The sequence below is a fragment of the Neolamprologus multifasciatus genome, chromosome 19, assembly GCF_963576455.1.
Source record: "Neolamprologus multifasciatus chromosome 19, fNeoMul1.2, whole genome shotgun sequence".
Taxonomy (NCBI): domain Eukaryota; kingdom Metazoa; phylum Chordata; class Actinopteri; order Cichliformes; family Cichlidae; genus Neolamprologus; species Neolamprologus multifasciatus.
In genome coordinates, this window is record NC_140457.1 from 22,834,086 (window position 1) to 22,855,482 (window position 21,397).

Below are 21,397 nucleotides of genomic sequence, written 5' to 3' on the forward strand. Positions count from 1 at the left end.
ACATTTACGAATTGCAGCAGCAAAGACGACGGTAAGGGTGCCCAATTTTACTGCTCCCTACATTTAGAGTCACTCTCCCCCAGCAGTGATAAATAAGGAAATAAGCAAAGTCTTTAAAACGTTACACTCTCTTCTTCTAACTCATCTACGCATTGAACCATTTCTTTTGTCTTAAGATTATTTGTTTGCCACTTTATAATTTTATGACTGATTAAAAAATAATAAATCTGTCAAATCAGACAGGAAATATGGGAAACACCAAGCAATTTGCACCCATATGGCACGCTCAATAACCACCCGAAAATTTCGCTAATTTTTTTGTTCCCCATGTTCACCAACATGCTGTGCTCTGATTAAAACATAAATTAGTCATTAAGTGGAGCAATTAAATGAAACTCTTTTACTCCCCTTGAAATTCTATTCATTACATATTTCATTCTTAGAAATAACTCTGTTAAATAAAGTATTACTAAAGGGAGATTAAGAATTTAAACTGTGAAGGGCTACATTAAACAGCTAAAGGTTTTAAAACTTGGTTTTCGCCGGGAATCCTCAATCCCACTTTAATGTGGTTAGTTGGTTTCTCATCTTGATTGTTTGGTCATGAAATGACCCTCAGGCCAAGGCTGTACTGCTTGCCAAAAGTCCTTGGGCAAAAAAGGGAGGAATAGTGAAACTATTGAGGAGCAATACTTTTATAACATGTAGGCAGATGAAATAAAATCGAATTGCAATAACGGGAAAATGATCTCTTACGTGGACAAGTGTTCATGGTGTACCACTCCATACACTGGCCAAAGGGGAAGGAGGCTACATAGGCGTTGGAGTCGACGCACTGCTTCATGTTGCTGCACCACATGCACTCTGAGCTGCTGCTGCTGGTGCATTCGCTGCAGGTGGTTCTCATGGCGCAGGGTGTCCGGCACTGCTTGGCACTGTGGTTGGCTGTAAAATGCAACAAACTCTTTTAGCACAGATGCCTCTTTGGGACATCAGCCTCTGCTGAACTCTAGGGCATTATAAACCAGCAGCTATAAGTCTCTTAAGCTCATTTTAATGAGTCAGAAATGAACACAAGTGAATTTTAAAAGGTGTCATTGTTACAGCAAGAGGTATAATGAGCCTCATAGCTATGCACAAATCCATTTAGGCCTCCATCTGCCTTTTGTGTACCCAGTATCAGACTAATGACAGCCTCATCAGGCAGACATGAGGCATCTGCAACAAAAATGAGCATCAGGCTTGACAATCTACTTGTGCAGCCTCAACTAGCACGGATAGAAAGGTTACAGAGGAAAAAACACTTTCTCTTCAGCTAGTTCTTAGACATGACATTACTCATGCACGCAACTTCTTTTTTCTGTTATGTAAAAATACATGTGCATTAAAAGACTTTAAAATATAAACATAGTGAGCTCACCTGGTCGTTCGCACAGGCTGCCATTCACCGGGCTTATGCAGGTTTGAGCTTTCAGTCCGGTGGCTGCCGGCTCGGCCAGGTAGCCGCAAAACCCGGCGTCGCTTGGCTCACCCGGCAGCCATTGCAGGGTGGTGTTGGTGAACGGCGACATGTCCTCCCAGCACCAGTAGGACACATTGATTTTCCTGAGCCCTACCCACGGCGTCACAGTGGCCTTGTACTGTAAACACCAACCCAAAGGAGGATTTCACACGATGGCTCTTTGCTCTGATCAAATTTGGTAACAAATTGCTGCCAGATTTTTCTGGAAAACATCTCAAACTTAAGCGTCAGTTACACTTATGCTGAAGATTAAATCAGTTTACCTAAATCAATTTCAAAAAAACATGTTTTTACTACAACACAAAGAGAAAATGTTAGTGCAGCTTTTCATTCGTACTGACGTGCAACACACTGCACCAGACGCAGTGGCAATAAAGGCAGCTCTACCTCAGTTGACTTGAGAAGCTCCGTTATCCAACTCATCTCTAATCAATGGTTTTAATATTGCAATAGTAGCAAACAAAAATACTTTTTTCTCTCTCGCAGGAATGAGAGGGATAACTTTACCTTTGAGATCGAATACAATCGCCATTTCTCGGATTGATTAAATCTGCCTGGAAACCGTTGGAACTACTGAACTGGATGTACACCATCAATACAACAAGGGAGCCTGTTCTCAAATCTGTGCGCCCGTATCATTGAAAACCAATGTTATTCCAGAGCGGTTAAGCTTCCATTATTCTCTACCCTTAAGCACAAAGATTACCGAAAAGCAACCACCAGAACAAATTTAGACCAGCAGGGGAAATCTACACGATTTCATTAGAATGGATGAAAGACACTTCTTTAATTCCAGCCTGACTTTGTCATTTAAACCCCTTTTGTCTTATTTAGCTTTAGCATTAGATTTGCCGTGTGGTGGCTGCAAGGCACTTTGCAGGATCGCTTTTTTGCATGGGTGGCCTAAGTTAAAGGAGGCAGTATTTGCATTTGGTATGAAATTAGAAACTACAAAGAGCTATATAACTTTTTTCTTTTCTTTTCTCTTTTCTTTTTTTTGTAGGGACTTTCCTGATATTACAAAATACGTTTTGTATTATCTACACATCTTCTTCTCGTCTATTTATGAATGAAATGATTGATTTCTTAATGGTTTAATGTGCAAAATGTAATAAAATCATTTCATGTCAAACATTTCAAAATAGGGGGAAAAAAATCAGATAATTCTACTATTGGAGAAGATAAAACTTCTGTTAAATCTTCTGCTTAACTTGGTAAGATGTTTGGTAATATGCACAAATTTTTACAAACCTAAGGAAGTTTAACCCCAACCAACTTAAAAGCTGAATTCAGACTTTACAACCCGATACCCAACAGTGCGTCCGTCCATCCTCCGTCCATATCTGCGGATACGTGAACAGAATAAAGACGGCAGCTTGCGATGGTTGATTGATCGCAGGGATAGATTTTTGTGCGTGTGCTCTAATGGAGCGAGTAAGAGATGTCTGAGCTCTGAGGAAGAGATCTGTTAATGGGAGATTTGTTTCACGCTTAATGGTTCAAAAATCACACACACACACACACACACACACACACACACACACACACAAAATCCAACCAGAGCTCATTCAGATTAAGAAGGAAAAGAGAAGATTTCAAAAAGCTACTGAAAAGACAGCCAAGGGCAAAAACTAGGGAAAGTGCACAAGAGTCCATTTATGCTCATCAATCAGAGAAAAACATGAGAAATAATAAATCTTTTTTACAGTGGACTTCAGATGTGCTGGTCTTTTGAACCCGTGTGTAACTGTTATTGATTTAGTCTACTAATGTGTCCACATCCGCTTACTTCAACAAGACAGTATATCAAGGAAGGCTCTTTGTAGACGACATCATTAGTTGTCTAAGTAGTGTATCATTCTTCAGTCTTTGCCCGATTTGATCTTTTTGCTGTAATTATCCATTTTTATCTCCGGCACTCTCAGCGCATCTCAAGTCTTATCGGTATCTTTCTCTCTGCTGGTCTGATGACCCAATTTCCCCGAGGAAAATATCACATTTTCTCTAATCCGATAATTAATATCCTGGCTACTTCCCCCTCCAATCGCCCCCTTCTCCTTACCACCACGCTCATTATCTGCAGCTCCTTCAGGACAAAGTCCACCTTCTTTTGTGTGGTCAGAGAGGCCAGGACGGCGTTGTGGTTCCTGCAGGTCAGCTTGGCGTTATCGTACGAGTCCTTGGTCGTGATGAATTTCAGACAAGAGTTGCCCACCAGGTGCCAGCTTTCACCACACACGTTCTCTGCAGCGGAGAGAGTAGACGTCAATACTTCTGACACACCTTGTAGGCTAATATGCAAGCTGACTATATATCCACTGGAAAAACTGGCCACCTTCAGTTTATGTGTGTCAGAAGCAGTACAGGTATTATAATAAAATACAGAACTTTTTAAAAAGCAGTTGTCTCCGTCTTGTAGACATGCAAAGTTTCAAACACGTCCGTCAATGCCTCATCAGGTAACTTGTAAACTAAAACCAAGAATATTTCTGCTGTGTTTTTAATTTTATTCTTTGTTCGTTTTCCAAGTTCACGACTGATTTTGTAAAATTTGTAATTTTTCTTCACCAATCTAGTTTTTTATTTTTTTATTTTAGTTAAACAAAAATGTTTTAATTTCCAGTTTAGTTTTAGTTGACTGTAATATTTTTAGTCTATACGTCTGTCATTCACCAAAACAGAGCTTTCATCACTGTGTAGCATGCAGAGATGGGCAGTAACGCGTTACTGTAATCCGATTACTTTTTTCAAGTAACGAGTAAAGTAAGGGATTACTATTGCAAAACGGTAATTAGATTACCGTTACTTTCCCGTAGGAACGCTGCGTTACTGCGTTACTAAAACCGTGATTTTTTTTTTTTGCGAGAATGTCTCACGACAGTGACATAAGCAAGTGCGATGGTTGTGACAACAGCTGTGTGCAGATCAACAATGGATAATATATCGAGTGCGAGAGAGTATGAGCGTGCAGCGTTTAAAGCGTGGAAGTACTGACCTTACTTTGAGTTTGATTCCATAAAAAGTGACAAAAACATTAGTGTCCGTTGTGCGTGGGAAGAAAACTTCTTTTTACAGCGAAAAAAACCCCTAAACTTTCAAGCAAGCACCGAGTGCGCTACATAATGGGAAACTCACAGAGAAACTCGCGGATCCTTCCACTGACCGCTGCGGCACACCTGCACCAGGGTATACCTCCGCCTACGACACCCCTGCTTTACAGGTGAAAATAGAGCAACAGGACCGCTAGTCTGTGACTTTATTTATTTTCTGCTGTGTTTTACTCGCATCTATTTGAAAGACTGAGTGTAAACACACAAAAAAAATTATTTTATGTGCTGGAATGTGCAGAGTGGCTAATTATTTTTAATCGATTTCAGAGGGGGCAGCACGGTGGCTCGGTGGTTAGCACTGTTGCCTCACAGAAAGAAGTTCAATTCCAGCATCAGGCCAGGGTCTTTCTGTTAGTGGGGATTCATAGGTAACTCTAAATTGCCCATAGGTGTGAATGGTTGTCTGTCTCTGTGTGTTAGCCCTGTGACAGACTGGCGACCTGTTCAGGGTGTACCCTGGCTCTCGCCCTAAAACAGCTGGGACAGGCTCCAGCGAAGAGAATGGATGGATGAAGATTTCAGAAGTAATTACGTAAATCTATTTAGTTTCTCTCAAAATAAATAAATAAATAAATAAATTGTAGAGAAACATGCGTAGGAGTGACTTTCCTTCTGACAGACTTTATCTGATAAATGAACAGTTTACATGGGTTTGATAACTAGAGAGATAAAATTGGTGAATATAGGTTCAGCACTTCCTGCTTATCTGTGCTGTATATCAATATTTGACTATTTAACTTCTGTTATCAGTTTTGCATCTCTAGGTTTCAGAAACGAAGTATGATTCGTGTTGCCTTTTGCCTGTGTGTGTTTGTGTGTGTAGTGTGTTTGTGTGCGCATGTGCGTGTGTTGTCGTAATCTTTTCAAATTAAAACTGCTTTATTTCTTCCAAGCATCCCTGTTACCTGGCAGCGAGATGCACTCTTGGTTGCGAGAATCCCACTGACAGTTTTGGTCCACAGCACAGCTCTTGCAGCTTGTTTTCTTGTTGCACACGTACGACGGGTTGTCCTTGGGGCAAACTTCATACTCGGCTATGGCCCCCTGAGAAAAGAAATCCAAAAACAACAGACATTAACACTTTGGACTCTAAACTGCAAAACAATTACATTTCATGATGCGTAAATGATATTCATTCAGATGAAACAAAAACAACAAAACAAAAAAAGGAAACATTTTTTATTAGTCACGCAGAATAAAGGGGAACAGATATGTGAGGACCAGACAGATCTTTTCAAATTCGTTCAAAAAGATTTGAACTTCAGATGCGCTGGGAAAAAAAGAAGAAAAAAAAAAAAAAAAATATCAAAGTCTTCTTTTTTCTACAACACAGCTATTTGAATTTAAATATTCGATTATTTAATAACTGAAGTCAGAGATATTGAGACTCATTTCTCACATATTGTGCAGATAAGAGTGCTGAAAGAGACATTTGAACTGTGCGAGTCTGCCGGCGGCTAACAGAGGAGTAATCTGATCATAGATTGACAAACCAGATCCAGCAAACATGAAAATGTTTCATTAGTTGTCACACAAAGCACTGAATTATGCTCAAGTCTATCCATTTAGTAGACATGGCTGATTATTTTAGTAACAGTATATTTGCTTGCACAGAAAGCCCGAGTCCTTTTTTTCTTATTAAACAAGAATTTTATCTTAGAAATGTTTCTTCTTTCTTCCCCCACATTACTTACAATCCACTTACATGTTATATAAACCTTTAAATTAGCCTACATCTTACTGCTCAGATCCCTAATGAAACACATTATATTATGTTATAAATATGGACTCACGACAAACTGTAAAAAGCATTACTCGACATACCTGCTTCAATAAAAAGGAAGAAAATATTAATGTTGACCTTCTTATTATGAATAAATACATTGTGGTAATCATACAATGAAAGAATGGATGAAACGTTTTTAGAATAGAATAGAATAGAATAGAATTCAACTTTATTGTCATTGCACATGTCACAGGTACAGGGCAACGAAATGCAGTTTGCATCCATCCAGAAGTGCTTTAGTGATATAGATATATTACAGTATATATTAGCAATAATATAGATATGTAAGTATATTACAGAAATGGGTCTATTATGGTATGTTATAATGTACACGGTATGAAGTATGTTATGAATATTCTATAACTATAAGTATGTACAGGCTGTAGTGAGTACAAGCTATGTACAGGCTATGAACAGGATATAAATATGAAATAAAAAACTATACAGAAAACTGAGATATACAGTTATACAGAAATGTGAACTTTTTTACTTGTCGAAGCTGAGATTCCACCGCAGCACAGATCAGCATCACTATTTGATGAAAACACATTTTTGGGCTCCGCTAGTGCTGGGTTGAGCTAAGTGCCTTAATTCCATATCGACAGTGACAGCATCACACAGCTGCTGTGAACCTCTTGTTCCACCTCACTCCAAAGATGTTCCATTGGACTGAGATCTGATGACTGCGGAGGCCGCTCGAGTACACTGGATTGAGATCATTTCAGGTTTGTGACATGGTGTGATACCCTGCTGGAAGCAGCCATCAGATGATGAGTACACTGTAGTCATAAAGGGACCACATTGCGTGCTCATGATTATAATCAGAAACCATACTCTGGTAAGGCTTTGGCATCCACACAATATTCACTTGCTATGAATGAACCTAAAGTGTGCCAAGAAAATATCAACAACACCATTACGCCACACCACCGTGGTTTTAACGACTGGTTATTTGAGTTACTGTTGCTGTCCTATCAGATCGAAGCAGTGTGGCCACTGTTCTCTGACCTCAGGCATCAACAAGGTATTTTTGCCCAAACTGCTGCTCACTGGATCTTTTACATACAAGCATGCCATTCAAAGTCCCTCAAATCACTCAAACACACTCACACGCTTACGCTCACTTTGAATTTCTGCAGGTCATTTTGATCATGTCTAAAATGCCTAAATCATTGAGTAGCTTGCAGTTATATTGACGGACTAAGATATTTGCATTACCTAGCAGCTGAACAGGTGCAGTGAGTGTACATTATAACAGAGCTGCAAGACGGAAAGGTGTGTGTAGGGTGCTACTGACCATCACAGAAAATCCCCAAAAAGGTTTGTTTGCACGCATACATGGAGCGTCCTATTCTGGAGCGTTGTTGCATGGCAGTGAGTGTAGACTCAAAAAAGTAATTTGCCATTAACATAATGTAACCACTCAGATTTTGGGGGTCAGGGTTATTTTGATTTCTTTTAAGGACACATGGGCTGGACTGAGACAGGCTGTATTTTTCCCTCTCGTGTGTGTTTTAAGATGAAGTAACCTTTGGAGAAAAATGAAAAAAGTTTGTGTAGTCCATTGAAAGCAACAAAAAGTCGCCAAAATTAGTGAAGCTGCACTGGAATTGGCTCCGAGAAACGATTGTGTCTGAGCATTCATTATTCTGTGCTTCAAAGAGCCTCTGACTGCTCGAGATCATAACAACACTACCTATTCATGCATTACAATAAGTTGCAAAATTGCACTCGGCTTGCGTGGCAACAAAATGTTAGTTGGCAATGTTTGCTGAAGTGAAAACACATCCACACATGTAAACATCAGATTTCTGTTCTGTTCTGTTCTGCAGCTTGTCCATAAACCACTGGTGTCCAACAAAACCATTACTTTGTGTGTTTAATGTCCAACAAAGTGTTTTTTTTCTCCCCCAAGCAATGAGGTGACTGCAGGCAGTAAGCCCAGCAGGCCCCTTCTAACAACCTGATATATCCTGCTTTCTGGATCCTCCCAGGCTTATAAGAAGCACCTCTTCAGCTCCTATATGTAACAGAGTTAGATGTGATGTCCCCAGATGCTCTGGGCAGGGTGGAGAGCTACTTGAAGTTTTCTTACCGATGCAGAGGTGCAGTTACTTCCAAGAGACACGCATTGGCTCGAACACCACTGGCAGCCGTTGGTGTTGGCGGTGCAGCTGTAACAGTCGGTATACTGGTCACATCTCTCAGCATCACCGTCTGCAAAATGTAGAACAGGGTGCACATTATTTTTTTAATTTATAAGAACAGAGACAGAAATCTTCCAGTCAGTTCAAAAGTCAAAGCAACCAGTAACTCTGTTTCTGCCATTAACCACAGCTCAGTCAAAACATTTGCAGTCTTTTTCAGGGTATCCGGTGTTGACTGCCAGATCGCATCCCTTGTATTTAATGTGCCGGAAAGAGATGCCATGGAGCGGTTTCCATCTGCCAGCACTGCTGTAGAAGCAAGACCGGAAAATAAGACAGCCGTGTCGAGGAGAAAGGCGGATGTTTCTGGGTTTTCCTCTTTGTGTGACAACTGACAAACAAACGGAAGACAACTCTCAAAAGGAACCAGAGAGAGAAGGCTGGACTGTCCTTCGTGATTACCTCACTGACACGCACGCTCACATGTAAGAAGTTGTGTGTGGGTGCATAAGTGTCACGAGCGTTAGTGTTGGGGGATATGTCTGTGAAGGTTCTCAGTCATCCAGGTCATTGTAGTCAAACGAGCTTGCAAAGAAAAGCGTCTGGACTTCTTTAAGTTACTTGAAGACGTCTTCAAGTAACTTAAAGAAGTCCAGGCGCTTTTCTTTGCAAGCTCCTTTGACAGTGTTGGGGGATGTTTATAATTAGAAATCAAAATGTAATAAAACCTCAATGCAATTAAAAACCAAACAAGCTCGTTTGCACATCACACAAAATGTAAACAAAAACAGAATCCAGGATTTTATTTAGTAGAGAAAACAGAAACCATAACGAGTGTTGAAACTGGGGAAATGTACTACTAAATATTAGCTAATTTTAAACAGCAATACATCTTTAAAAAGTTGGGACAGAGGCAAAAAAAAAAAAAAAAGACTGGTAAAAAGTAAAAGTAAAAAAGTAAGTGGTCCTAAAATGAAACAGCCGGTGGGACATTTTGCAACTAATTAATTTAATTAGCACCAGGTCAATTCCTGTTTTTACTGCCAGAGTTTCTCAGAAGGTGGGCAGAGGTTCTCCAATTAGCAAAAAACTGTCAACAACAATTTCAGAATGTTCTCAACATAAGATTGTGAAGTCCTTGAATATCTCATCATCTACATAATATGCTTGCACTGGCATACAGCACCAAGGATCCCGCTTTGTCCCGCTTCTTTGTGCTGGGTCTACTGCACACTGGTGATGCTGGTGGTCCGATTCCAGTTTGATGGCTGCTCTATGGAGTGCATATATATGTCCCATTCTTATGTGTTGTACCGAGTGCATTGACTGAAAGGTAACAAACAGTTATATCTAAAACCTGTCTTCCCTGAAGGAGAAGATCGAGCAACACAAGGTTGCCCCGCTGCACAGCTTAGATCAGTTAACAGTGACTATCAAACTGAGGGATGACAGAGGCTATAGGTGGAGCCAGGGGCCATGCGCATGTCTTCACAGGTCATCCACCGTAAAGGCGTGAATAGAGGTTTCTTTAGCCAGGACACGCGGGGCGTAATATCCCATACTTATGTGTTGCACCTCATTCCTCTCCTTCAGGGAACAGAAGTTATAGGTATAACTGTTTGTTTGTGGATGATGCATGAGGGCCATATTTTCCACATTCCAAAACTTACCACATATACACAAACACGCACAATCACACACAGAGGAAAACACCCAGGTGACATATTTTTTTCGCTCTTTGATGTGAGGAACTGTGTTGGCAGCCCATGACAAACAAGCCATTTCTGGCAGCGTATGCATCTCATCGGACATCAGTAAAGCGAATGCAGATAAGTTCTGCACACACTGAAGGAAAGCATCTAGAACCCCAAATTATCTTGGATTAGCTTCACGTGTCACGTCCATGCCCATGTGGCATTTCAATGCAACTGCAGCGTCACCTACATGATCTCGTGTTGCAGGAGGGCTGCTGCTGCTGTTCAGTGCCGATAACGTCGCTTTCCCAAGGCAGACAGGCCTCCTGGGTGGCGTTCCACACGCAGTGAATTCCTGGCCAGGCCTGGCTGCAGGACGTCGGGCTGGAAAAGGCCAAGCAGCTGGGCGAGGTGTACGTGAGGACATCGCTGAGCAGTAGACTGTTAAAGCCACCGAACACGTACATAACGCTGCAGGAGAACACAAGAAAAGAATTAGAGGACTACAGGCGAAATAGATGTTAGGAGGGAAGGGATTCAGGAAGTAAGACAAGTGAATTTCCTCCTTACTATTTTGCCCAATTTCAACCCTTTTTGCACACTCTAAGTGATCCTCCTCTTCTCTGGGCTTCAACCTGCCTCTTAAGTCTGCTAAATCCCCAACAAGCGCTCTCTTCCTGTGCAGATGGACCTGACAGGACCCCCTACTGTGCGCGTGTTAGAGTGCATTTTGATGGGTCCAGGTCGTTTCTGAACATGTTTCTCCATTGGCCTATGTTCAGCTACTGGGATTACTCTGTGAGCGTGGGCCTAAGCGTATGCATGCTCTCAGACTCATCCACCAATTACCCATTCACAGGCTGCCCAGCCGGGTAGATGGGTAATTTGCACAAGTTTGATCAAAAGCCCCCCCCCCCCACCGGATCATGGAGGGCACACTTCAAACTGCACACTGAGGACACCCTGCTGAGCGCCTAGATCGGGAGGAGGAGAACATGGTAGTCTTGCAGGGGACTACATCAGTTAACCACTTTCTTTTCTTCTCATTTAAAAGATGTGAGTCATTGTAGAGAAAAAGTCTTACGGATAGTGAAAGCGTCTGTTTTCCCTCCCAATCATTTTCTTTCAACAATATTATGAAAACTGTTTTTTAACAGAGAATTTAAAGAAAGTCACTGAGATAGCAAGACACAGGAAAGACTGTGCCAGGTTTTTTTGGGGGGGGGCCTGAAAGCAAATACAGATCCTTTACTTTAAAGTTCAGACCAAAGGATGCTTGTAGAGTTTTGCTGTAGTACTTAAGTTAATGTGGAGCAGGTACATCTGTCTCTGTCTATAAATATAACACTCAAACCTGATATTTAGGACTACAGCAGTAGAGCGTGTTTTTGTAAACCTTATTACGGCTTCTCGTAAACTTGTTTATCGTCATTTTGCTTAATAAATTTAAAAAAAAATAACGCTCAGTTTGACTGCTGTGAACTTTTGATTGCGCTGAGTCGAACAGCTAATAAATGCATGAACAAACTTTGAACTGCTCCCAAGGAAGTGGAGTCATGAGTAATATAAGGACTGCCCCAAACAGGGGTAGTGATTAATGTTAATATTTAATGTCTTCTATACAACAGGATGTATAATTTAATATGGATCGCAGCGTCTTGCTCTGCTGGCAGAGCAGATCATATTTAGTGATGAGTCATCGCTTCTGCTCGCAGCACCATCCCCATCACAATCTATTCATATTGCAGACTGATAATGAAATGTCATGTATGGATCCACACAGCTTTTCCCAAGGCAACAAGGGTTTGATTTTTCCCTGTGATGCACTGTTTGCTCTTTTTCCTTTGCTTCAAGTGTTTCCCCTTTGTCCCCGCTCTGTGCTGCCATAGTGCAATACCATTTCCTTATGCTACACCATAAATTCAACACAATTTAAGAAGCAACAATAACCCCACGTGTGTTGCAATTGTCCCCTATCAAGCAAAGGGCGTGTATTTGACGGGTTTGAGCCAACAAAGGAACTCTTTTTGAGGACTCCCTTTTATCAGAAAGTCTGCTGCCAATACTTGAAAATTTCTTGTTCTATTCTCAACTCTCACTCTGAATACCAAAGCATCCATTCATGAATTCAGCTTCTCTTTCTTAACAATCCTTTTTAATCGTTTTTCGACAACAAACGGCAGCTTTCTACGTTTTTGTGTTCCTCATGTCCTCTCTGCTAGCCTCTGCTGAAGTTTTGTGGTTGCTCCATCATCCATCTAACAAGTCCACAGCGATCATAAATAAAACAAACAGGAAAGGAATCGAGTGAAGAAGAAAAATCATACAGGAGCTCATGTTTAATGAGATTCATATATGTACTGCAGAGGATTTTCCACTTTTAATCCGGTGAGTTTTCAATTACGTAATTAAAGATTACCCATCACTGAAGATTGCAGAGTGTCCGAAGCGGTTGACATCGTGGTACAGGTCCGGTCGAGGTAAGACTGTCCACTCATCACACGCTGCAATGAAAAGAAGACAGAAGTTAAACTCTTCACCTGCTCCCACTCGTTATACCATACATGTCTTCAGCTGTGGCAAACTCCGCTGACACGCTCTGGGTGGTTAGCGAGGCTCATCTTCTCGTGTCAGACAAGCTAATGGCCGAAGTGACTGAGACACTGATCACAGGTAGAGGAATGCCATAGCTGAATGTAAAGGCAGGTAAAAGGTGCAGGAGGGGACAGAGAGTCAGTGATGGTTTTGTTTGACCCACATAAGCAGACGTAAGTGACCAATTTCCAACAGTCTGATGGTTCAAACAAAGTCTGAACTGGTATCCCTGGATTTGACTTGTATGTCTCCAAGCCTGGCCTTTCAATTTTTGGTGGTGGGAACTGCAATAGGGTGTTTTGAACCTGCGACACACTAACAAGTTATTCTGGGTCCTTTCTGCAATTTGCAGGTGAAAGAATTCACAATCTGTCAAACGATTAGGCTCTCAGAAAGCTTCAGACCCACAGATTTTGCATATTCATATGCAGATCTGTCAGTCTGAAGTTACACATATGGATGTTGTTATCCGAACTAGTGCTACCCAACTTGTTTGTCTAGTAACTAATAAAATGAAGCAACTTGTGACTCAACTGTCACCGAACTGAAAAAGGAGAAATGTTTCTATTCTTACTGCGACTTTCCTACAGTTTGGAATTCAGCCACTGGAAAGCCGCTGTGATGTCATGACCTCTAAATTTCTATATAGGTGTTTAGCAGGTAAATGAATAACTGAATTGTTTGATTCCTTTATGTTTGTTTTAATGGAAAGCAGCAGCAGTATGTGCAGCTATAAAACCTTAATGAAAAAAAAGGATGAGCTTGAAAGTCAAAGCCTAAAGAAGCCAGCACAGTGACCGTGGTAAATTACATTCACACGGTACAGTGCAGTGCAAGTCATCATAGTCTCCCAGAGGAGATGGACGGACATCTGTGAGAGCTCCACATTCACGAGCAGACAGTGCCCTCTGGTGTCACAGGATGGCACTGCTGCTGGTGTGGTGCATTGCCCCTCACGGTGGTTATTTTACAAAACGATTTACCAATGTCAGGACAGTGGACAGCTCTTGAATTCTATGCTCTAATTGAGTTCAGCTTGTTAAGGAGAAACAATTAGTTCTCGACGCGGGGCCATCTTGACTCTAATTACCACTGCGGCTGCTGACACCGACCCTACAGCTGGCTGGTGCTGGAGTAATATAGTGAGCTAGTACTTTCTGTCCAATTACAAAATCATAGAGAGGATGAGGACTGGCAGGCAGAGGTCAGAAACAAGGAGGGGAGGGGTTGTTGGGCTTAAAGTTTATTAAATCTAAAAGTTTGGCTCGAATAATCTCTGGGGAAATCCCAAAAACAATTTGTTGCCAGGGTCAGACGAGCTAGTCTCATTTCACCAGGCAAGATGTAGCATGCGGTAACTTAAACATATGTGGCACACGTTGCCTCATCATCTGTTCTTCATACCACAAAGGGAGGTATGAACAAAAGCTGGAAGAGATTGTGTGTGTGTGTCTGTGTGTCTGTGTGTGTGTGTGCGTGCCCCTGAGAGATAGTTTCACTGCTTGTCAATCATGATGGAAATGACACAGCAAACCCTCACATGTCCCGGGGCAATTTTCAGCCTCCGGGGAATTCTCCCATCCGGAGAGAGTAAAGTCTCTCATTAATGAGCAGCTTGCGACGGCACTGCGGAAGGAGGCAGACTCAATTTACAACAGCGTTTATAGGCAGTTAACAAAATGAGGAAGCCAGGATGGTTTGTGACAAAGCTGTGTTAGCTTACATTAGGACAAAGAGGAGAACTTTAAACAGGATTATAATTAGTTCTCAAAAATCAACTCGGATCTCAGTATTTTACTTGTAAAAGGAAAGAGAAATCTGATTTTCTACTCTGCCAGCAGTCTGCACAGGGGCTCTGCTGTCAAGTAATAATTTACAAACCTAAGGTATCCCGAAGAATTGCAACATAGCATTCAGAAAAGAGACTGCATGAATAAACACGAATAAATATAGTTTATGTCCCTATGAATTAGGGCTGGGCGATATATCGATCTTTTAAAAAATATCGATATATTTTCATACGAGATATAAGATGTGACAATATCCTTTATATCGATATAGTCTATGTTACGTTATAATTATACTTGTGGAGCCACACGTTTGCCTCTCTTTCGTCCACTTTTGTCTCTACGCAACATTACTCGGCCTCGCCCCTCCTTCACTGAACACAACTCCCCCTCCTCCCCCATAGCTTCACCTGCAGGCAGCGACACGATGGACACGGCAAATCTCCGTTAGCGAGTTGTGGGGCTGGACGGCGTCAACGTGTTAGCGAGCTAACCGCGCTAACGAGCTAACCATGCTAACGTCAGCCCACAGGGGCTGCACGGCCTAGAATCCCTTCATTTTCTCAAAAGTTGACAGCGCGGCTTATGTATGAATTCTGGTTGTGCTTACTGACCGCGAACCGATTTTAGGTGGTACACGGCGCTCAGCAATCTGTCAAAAAATGTTTTAGTACGACTTTGGTAAGCTAAGGAGATGCAGCGCTTGATAGATTGTCGGAGCATTACGGCTACCGTAGTCTGGAGTCTCGCGGAGTGATACGTACTGTGCTTCAACGTAATATTACCGTATTGTGTGTGTATAAGGGCAATAAATGGCACCTGTTAAGAGACATGGTTACAAAGAGGATTTCAAACTCAAGGCTGTCAGTCACGCAGTAGAAGTTGGGAACAGAGCAGCTGTGAAATCTGTCTTTGTTATTATGCTCAGCGTCTGTTAGTTTACATTTTGACTGCACAATTCTGAGCTTTTTGTTATGCACAAAAACAACATTGTTTTCTTTTATTTATGGAGCATGATTATTTAATAAATGCTCATAATTTCTTTTTGAGTAATTTCTTTATGTAAATCTATGCTGTATGTAAATAAAAATGCCTGTGTGACATCTGGGACACAGTGTGACTTATGGCTTTAAAAAAATATCGAGATATATATCTTATATCGCCACCCAGCTAAAAAATATCGAGATATGAATTTTGGGTCATATCGCCCAGCCCTACTATGAATAGGAATGCCCACCCTGCTTTACCGACACCCTGAAATCCTCACAGAGCAGCTTGGAGGGGAAGGTCTATGAAATTGGACTTGCTAGTTTTCAACACTGAAGCCCAGGTTTTCCTTTATATCACTAATTCGTATGAGAAGTGCACATCAGACACACCAATTAAAAATTGATTTAATATCATAACTCGCTCACAGCAGGTAGGTTGGAGCAGCAGTCCCCAGCCTTTGCACCACGGACTGGTTTAATGTCAGACAATGTTTTCACTGACCATCCTTTAAGGTGTCGCGGATAAATACAACAAAATAAAATGATACGACCAAGACAAAAACTGTGGTATTTTGTAAATATAATATTAAATGCAAATTCACTGTATAATTGTGTAACTTTATTAGCAGCGTCCTCCTGAAATGCACCAACAACATTGAGAGTAACGTCCTCCTCTCTCTGGTCGCCATGGTATCACGTAAATATTTCTTTCAAAATAATACACACAGCTACAACACAGGAAAAGACCCAGGGAAACAGAGTTAGTGATGAAAACCCTGAAAACCATAAATTTCACACCCAAGCCTCAACTCTCGCAGCCCAGTACCAAACGACTCTGGTCCGTGGCCCAGGGGCTGGGGACCGCTGGGTTAGAGGATTGGATCTTACTGGGGGCGACTTAGCATTTTGTTCAGGAAAGCCCCTTAAAGCCACTCAAAAGGAGTGGCTCTTTAAAGGTCCTGTGGAAACAGACTACCAAATAAACTCTTTTTTCCTATATCTAATTATTTAGACACAAAAACAGGTGTTTATTCTTCTTGTAAGCTGAAGATGCCTCTTCCGAACCACCTTTATTTTTGCAACACGAACTGCAGTAAATGGCCTGCATTTGTATGGTAAATGGCCTGCATTTGTATAGCGCTTTACTCAGTCCCTAAGGACCCCAAAGAGCTTTACACTACATTCAGTCATTCACCCATTCACACACACACACACACACACACACACACACACACACACACACACATTCACACACTGGCAATGGCAAGCTACATTGTAGCCACAGCTGCCCAGGGGCGCACTGACAGAGGCGAGGCTGCCGGACACTGGCACCACCGGGCCCTCTGACCACCACCAGTAAACACCTTTGTGTGCCTTCTAGTACAATCACTGGTAAACCAGTATCAGAAAAATCCCAGACGACAATTAACTACATATCTTCGGTGTTTAAGAAAAAACAAAACAAAACCTGCTCGTGCTCACCCTTCCAGGGGCGGGGCTAACACCACAGACTTCCTAATACCGTCATGTTGAAATGAGCAAAAGGAAAGAGCTAGAAGCTTCCAAATACTTAGGCGACATTATTTCAAGAACCCGAACTTCAAGAAACAAACTAAGTGTCTGGGCAAACGGACAAAGTTTGTATCTCTAGCCAAGGCAAATTCCCAATTTTCACCTTTTAAAGATGATCCAGAGCCACATCAAAACTTTATGGATCGTTTCTTCTTTTTTTTTTTCCCCCTTCTTCCTATGATCCCCCTTTGCAGGTAGTTTTAATGAAATATTGTTTGCAGTTTTGCAGTTTTTGATCTTGCTGACAAACAGAGTGCGTATCGCGTACTTCTGCCAGAGCTCTCGCCTTAGCGGAGGAGTAATTCCAATTTAAAGCAAAGTGTTTCTTCTGAAACGGTGAAAATCAAAAGCTATCTGAAGGAAAAATTTTGAAATCAAAACCCCACATGATTCAGCTTTTCCAAAGCATTAAGAATTATAAAGAACAGGATTGTTATGCACATAAATAAAGTGAGAAGTCAAAAAGCACCTTCACTCTCTCAGTTAGCTTTAATTTCTCTCTTTTTATACCAAGATCCAGCATAATAATACTAGTGTGAATATGACAAAAACACCACAGTGCCGGAAAGCTTAACAACATCTCATTATGAGTATTTATTTATTATTTTTTTCCAGTTATGAATAGAAGCTGTGTTTTTATTGAGTCTGCAAATCAGACTGTTGCTCCAGTGGAGCTTCCTAGTAACAACAAGAAGCCTGCCACTGTACTAAGCAGCTCCCAGGTATGAATGCATGTAGATGGGTGACAGCAAAGAGCCTTAGTGAAAGGAAAAAGGCTGTGTGTGTGTGTGTGTGTGTGTGTGTGTGTGTGTGTGTGTGTGTGTGTGTGTGTGTGTGTGTGTGTGTGTGTGTGTGTGTGTGTGTGTGTGTGTTACTGACCTAAATTGTAGGCCAAGAAGTCCGATGAGAAGCACTTGGCGCCGTGGCTCATGGAGGTGTCGTTGTGGGTATTTCCACCAAACACCAGCATCATCCCACTAACCATCACTGCTGTGTGGAGGTACCGGAAGAAGCCGCTGTCTCTCAGAATGGTCCTGCACAAGTTGGATTGTTGTTAAGCACTTGAACGCCACACAGCCCTTAGTTTCAGAGCACCAGCGAGTTTCATTTCAAAATGTCGTCACGTGAACGCTTTTTGTAACTCAAGAGAGTTAAGTTTGTTTTCCTTACACATGCAAACTTTGCCTTAAGTACTGAATGTTGAACCTTGGCTTGTTCAAAGATGCTTCATCCTCAGAGTGCAACCTCCTGCCATTAGCAGAGGTTTAGACATGTGAAGGCTGCGCGGCACTTCTGTGACTAATTCTATCAAAATAAGGCGAAATCTCTGCAAGGTCAAAGTGCTGATTACCAAAATAGTTTTTAAAAAGGTATTAGCTGAAGAAAAAGGGAAGTCAGTAAAAGAAGGCAGCGCATTTAAGTTATTACTGTAATGTAAATGGCATTTAAGTACCTGCATATCCTTACAGTGAAAGGTTTGGAAAGTGATAATTAAAAATAATTTGGGGGCTTATCAGGTCGACATATTTTCCGCAGTTGCTGGCCAGCTTCAGACGTGTTCACGCTACTTAAAAAACTTTTGCGGTACAGCGTGCACGCAGGCAGGACACGTCATGCACATTTGCTAGCTGTAAATGCTCCAGACTGCTACCTGGGATTTTCACACACCCACACATTCACATCATGCCGACTTTGTACTCAGGAGGTGGTAGTTTGACTGCATATTTCCGATCCAACTGCTTGCACTCTCGCACGTAACTGTGCTGGGTATGATCAGAGCTGCAGTACATGTGTGAAAACCCTGCTACTGTAGCATTTAAGCAAGCATATTTCATAACAAAACTCAGATACAACAGAAAATCTCTCACCATTTCCTCTTGCCCACATCAAACTTGTAAAGGTCTCCTGCTAGGCCATACTTGTTGGCGCTGAAGGCTTTGTAGCCTCCGTGGATGTAGATGGCTCTGGTGCTGGGGTCAAACACACTGCTGTGGCCATAGCCCCCCTGGACCAGGGCACCATCTGTAGACACGATGCTCCATGTGTTCTTGGCTGGAGGGTCACATAATAGTGTTTTACTGGACAATTAAAATCTAAATTCAAGTTTTCACAATGTAATGAAATACTCAAATACAAGATTTTTTACTAGAGATCATTACTGCTGGGCTTTGCATTTGTTTCTCAAATCCATTCTAAGTGTGAAAGACGTATCAGACTGCCATCACTTCTTATTGCTGATAGCTCAGGTAAAGATAACATCCAAATTTAAAATGTGCTCTTGTCCATCAGCCACAGCAGCAATTAAATTCACCCCGTTTTCTCAGACAGATTGTGTCTCAGATGACAACGAGACCTCTTAAGCATCTTAACTCTCTTTTCATACACATGTATATTTTTAGTTTAATTTGATCACATTCTCACAAGTGCCTAAAACCTACCAATGTTGTACTCTTGCACCTGGCTGATGTAACCGTACAGAGGACAGTGCCCGAACAGAACTAGCATGACGGGACCGTCCCCCTCGTGGACAGGAGGCACAATGTGGGCAGAGTGTCCCACCACGGCGTACTGCTCCTTGGCCCTGGGGCTTAAAAGGACCCAGGTCTGATTCTGGATGTGGAAAACCCACAGCTGGCTGGAGACATTTCCTGTAGCATCGATCTTTCCGCCATACATGTAGATTTTACCCTGGAGGGAACAACGAGTGAAGCAGGATTATATGCACACTCCAAAGACTTTTTGCAGAATTTGGCTAACAAATTAAGTTAAACTTTCTTATATTTCATTGGAATAACTCACGGCAACAACACTACAGAGTCTGTATCGCTTGCATGTTACATATAAGAAGAATTATTATAATCCAGCAAATTGATGTCCATTTTCATGTCTTGTTTGATATAACAAAAATAACACAATACGCCTACTGCTGTTTCGCCTTCTCCTATGAATAAGCTGAAGATGGCCTGGAGGTCACACAGAATAATGGCTCTTCAAATTAAGAGCAGGCCATTTGACAGTGTTGGCTCCAGACTAAAAGTAGACATGATGAACATTTACGTAGATGCAGCTAAGTTAGGAATTTTATTTTAATGCAGGAGCCAGTTTAGCTCAATCATATGACACGTGGCCATGTTCAAGTCTGGCTTATGGCCCTTTGCTGTGTGTCTTCCACTTCTCTCTCTCCCCACCTACCAATCTGTATTCACTGTTTTATTATCACATAAAGGCCAAAACATTATTTTTTTAATGCATCATATAATTTTAACCAAACAGACCTTTTGAGGCATTGTGCAGTTTTCTATAAATCCGTTATGAGTAATGTCCTGAGAGTATGACGTCATGGTACATGACGTGTAATTTAAAAGGATTTAAATTCTGTCTGTTAATCATCAATGGACCTCCTCCTCTTGTTATTATCCCACCAGGAGTCCCTAAAAGTCTTTTTGCAGAGAGGAAACTGCCTCACTTCTGCATAAAAACACCCTGAGATTTATTTATATCTAAGCTGCAGATAACAAAAGGTTATCTAAAAAGCATAAAGAAAGAATAGGGAGGTTGTAAGTTCATCGCTCACAGCTTCTTACGTATCATGTTCAAATCACACTAAGGCTGTCTGTAAAATGCACCGCAGTACGAAGATGTAGTTAAGAGCATACACTCACTTTGTGCTTTCAGCGACTTTAGCTTCACATACCTCGTGCAGGGCTAGCGAGTGGCCGTATCGTGGTGTGACAGTGTTGACGGAGGGGTCGAGGCTCATCCATGTCTTGCTGCTGACGTTATACCTGCAGGAACGAAGAAGCGGTTTTGCTCAGATTTACAGAAGGATTTCCCAGCTCGCTTTAAAATTGTATATGAAAGTGTCTGTTCAAAGTCTTTCACAAAGTAACCAAACAAAGCACAGCAAAGATTCTATTAATCACTTGACTCGCCGCTTGAGATTATGCATTTAGCTGATTTAAAGTGTGATCGTAAATGCCGGCCCTGCAGCAAACAGATTAGAGTTACTGCCTCGCTGCTTTTGCCTCTGCAAGCCTTTTAAGTTCCAGTTTTACATCAATCTCTCCTTCTGTTCCTGAGTTATGTTGTTGTAGTACTGGCCAAACAATGTTTTTGCAGCATGTAAGGGCAACGAAGACGGCCTTCGGAATATAAACTGATCGCTTCATTCAATCCCACGATATTTGTTTGGAAT

The 21,397-nt window shown here is 41.6% G+C and overlaps 1 protein-coding gene across 3 annotated transcripts in view; it reads right to left on the reverse strand.

Moving 5' to 3' along the window:
• atrn (attractin) overlaps positions 1-21,397 on the reverse strand; it is a 128,079-nt gene that overhangs the window by 84,285 nt on the left and 22,397 nt on the right. For all 3 annotated transcript variants that reach the window (XM_085142425.1, XM_085142424.1, XM_085142426.1), the window contains exons 7-17: positions 20,897-20,987; positions 19,641-19,890; positions 19,071-19,254; positions 18,082-18,236; positions 12,679-12,763; positions 10,510-10,730; positions 8,514-8,635; positions 5,538-5,676; positions 3,585-3,766; positions 1,421-1,640; positions 757-945 (exon numbers count right to left, since the gene is read on the reverse strand). In XM_085142425.1, coding sequence (XP_084998551.1) covers positions 757-945; positions 1,421-1,640; positions 3,585-3,766; positions 5,538-5,676; positions 8,514-8,635; positions 10,510-10,730; positions 12,679-12,763; positions 18,082-18,236; positions 19,071-19,254; positions 19,641-19,890; positions 20,897-20,987 — 1,838 coding nt within the window. The remainder of the gene's footprint in view (positions 1-756; positions 946-1,420; positions 1,641-3,584; positions 3,767-5,537; positions 5,677-8,513; positions 8,636-10,509; positions 10,731-12,678; positions 12,764-18,081; positions 18,237-19,070; positions 19,255-19,640; positions 19,891-20,896; positions 20,988-21,397) is intronic.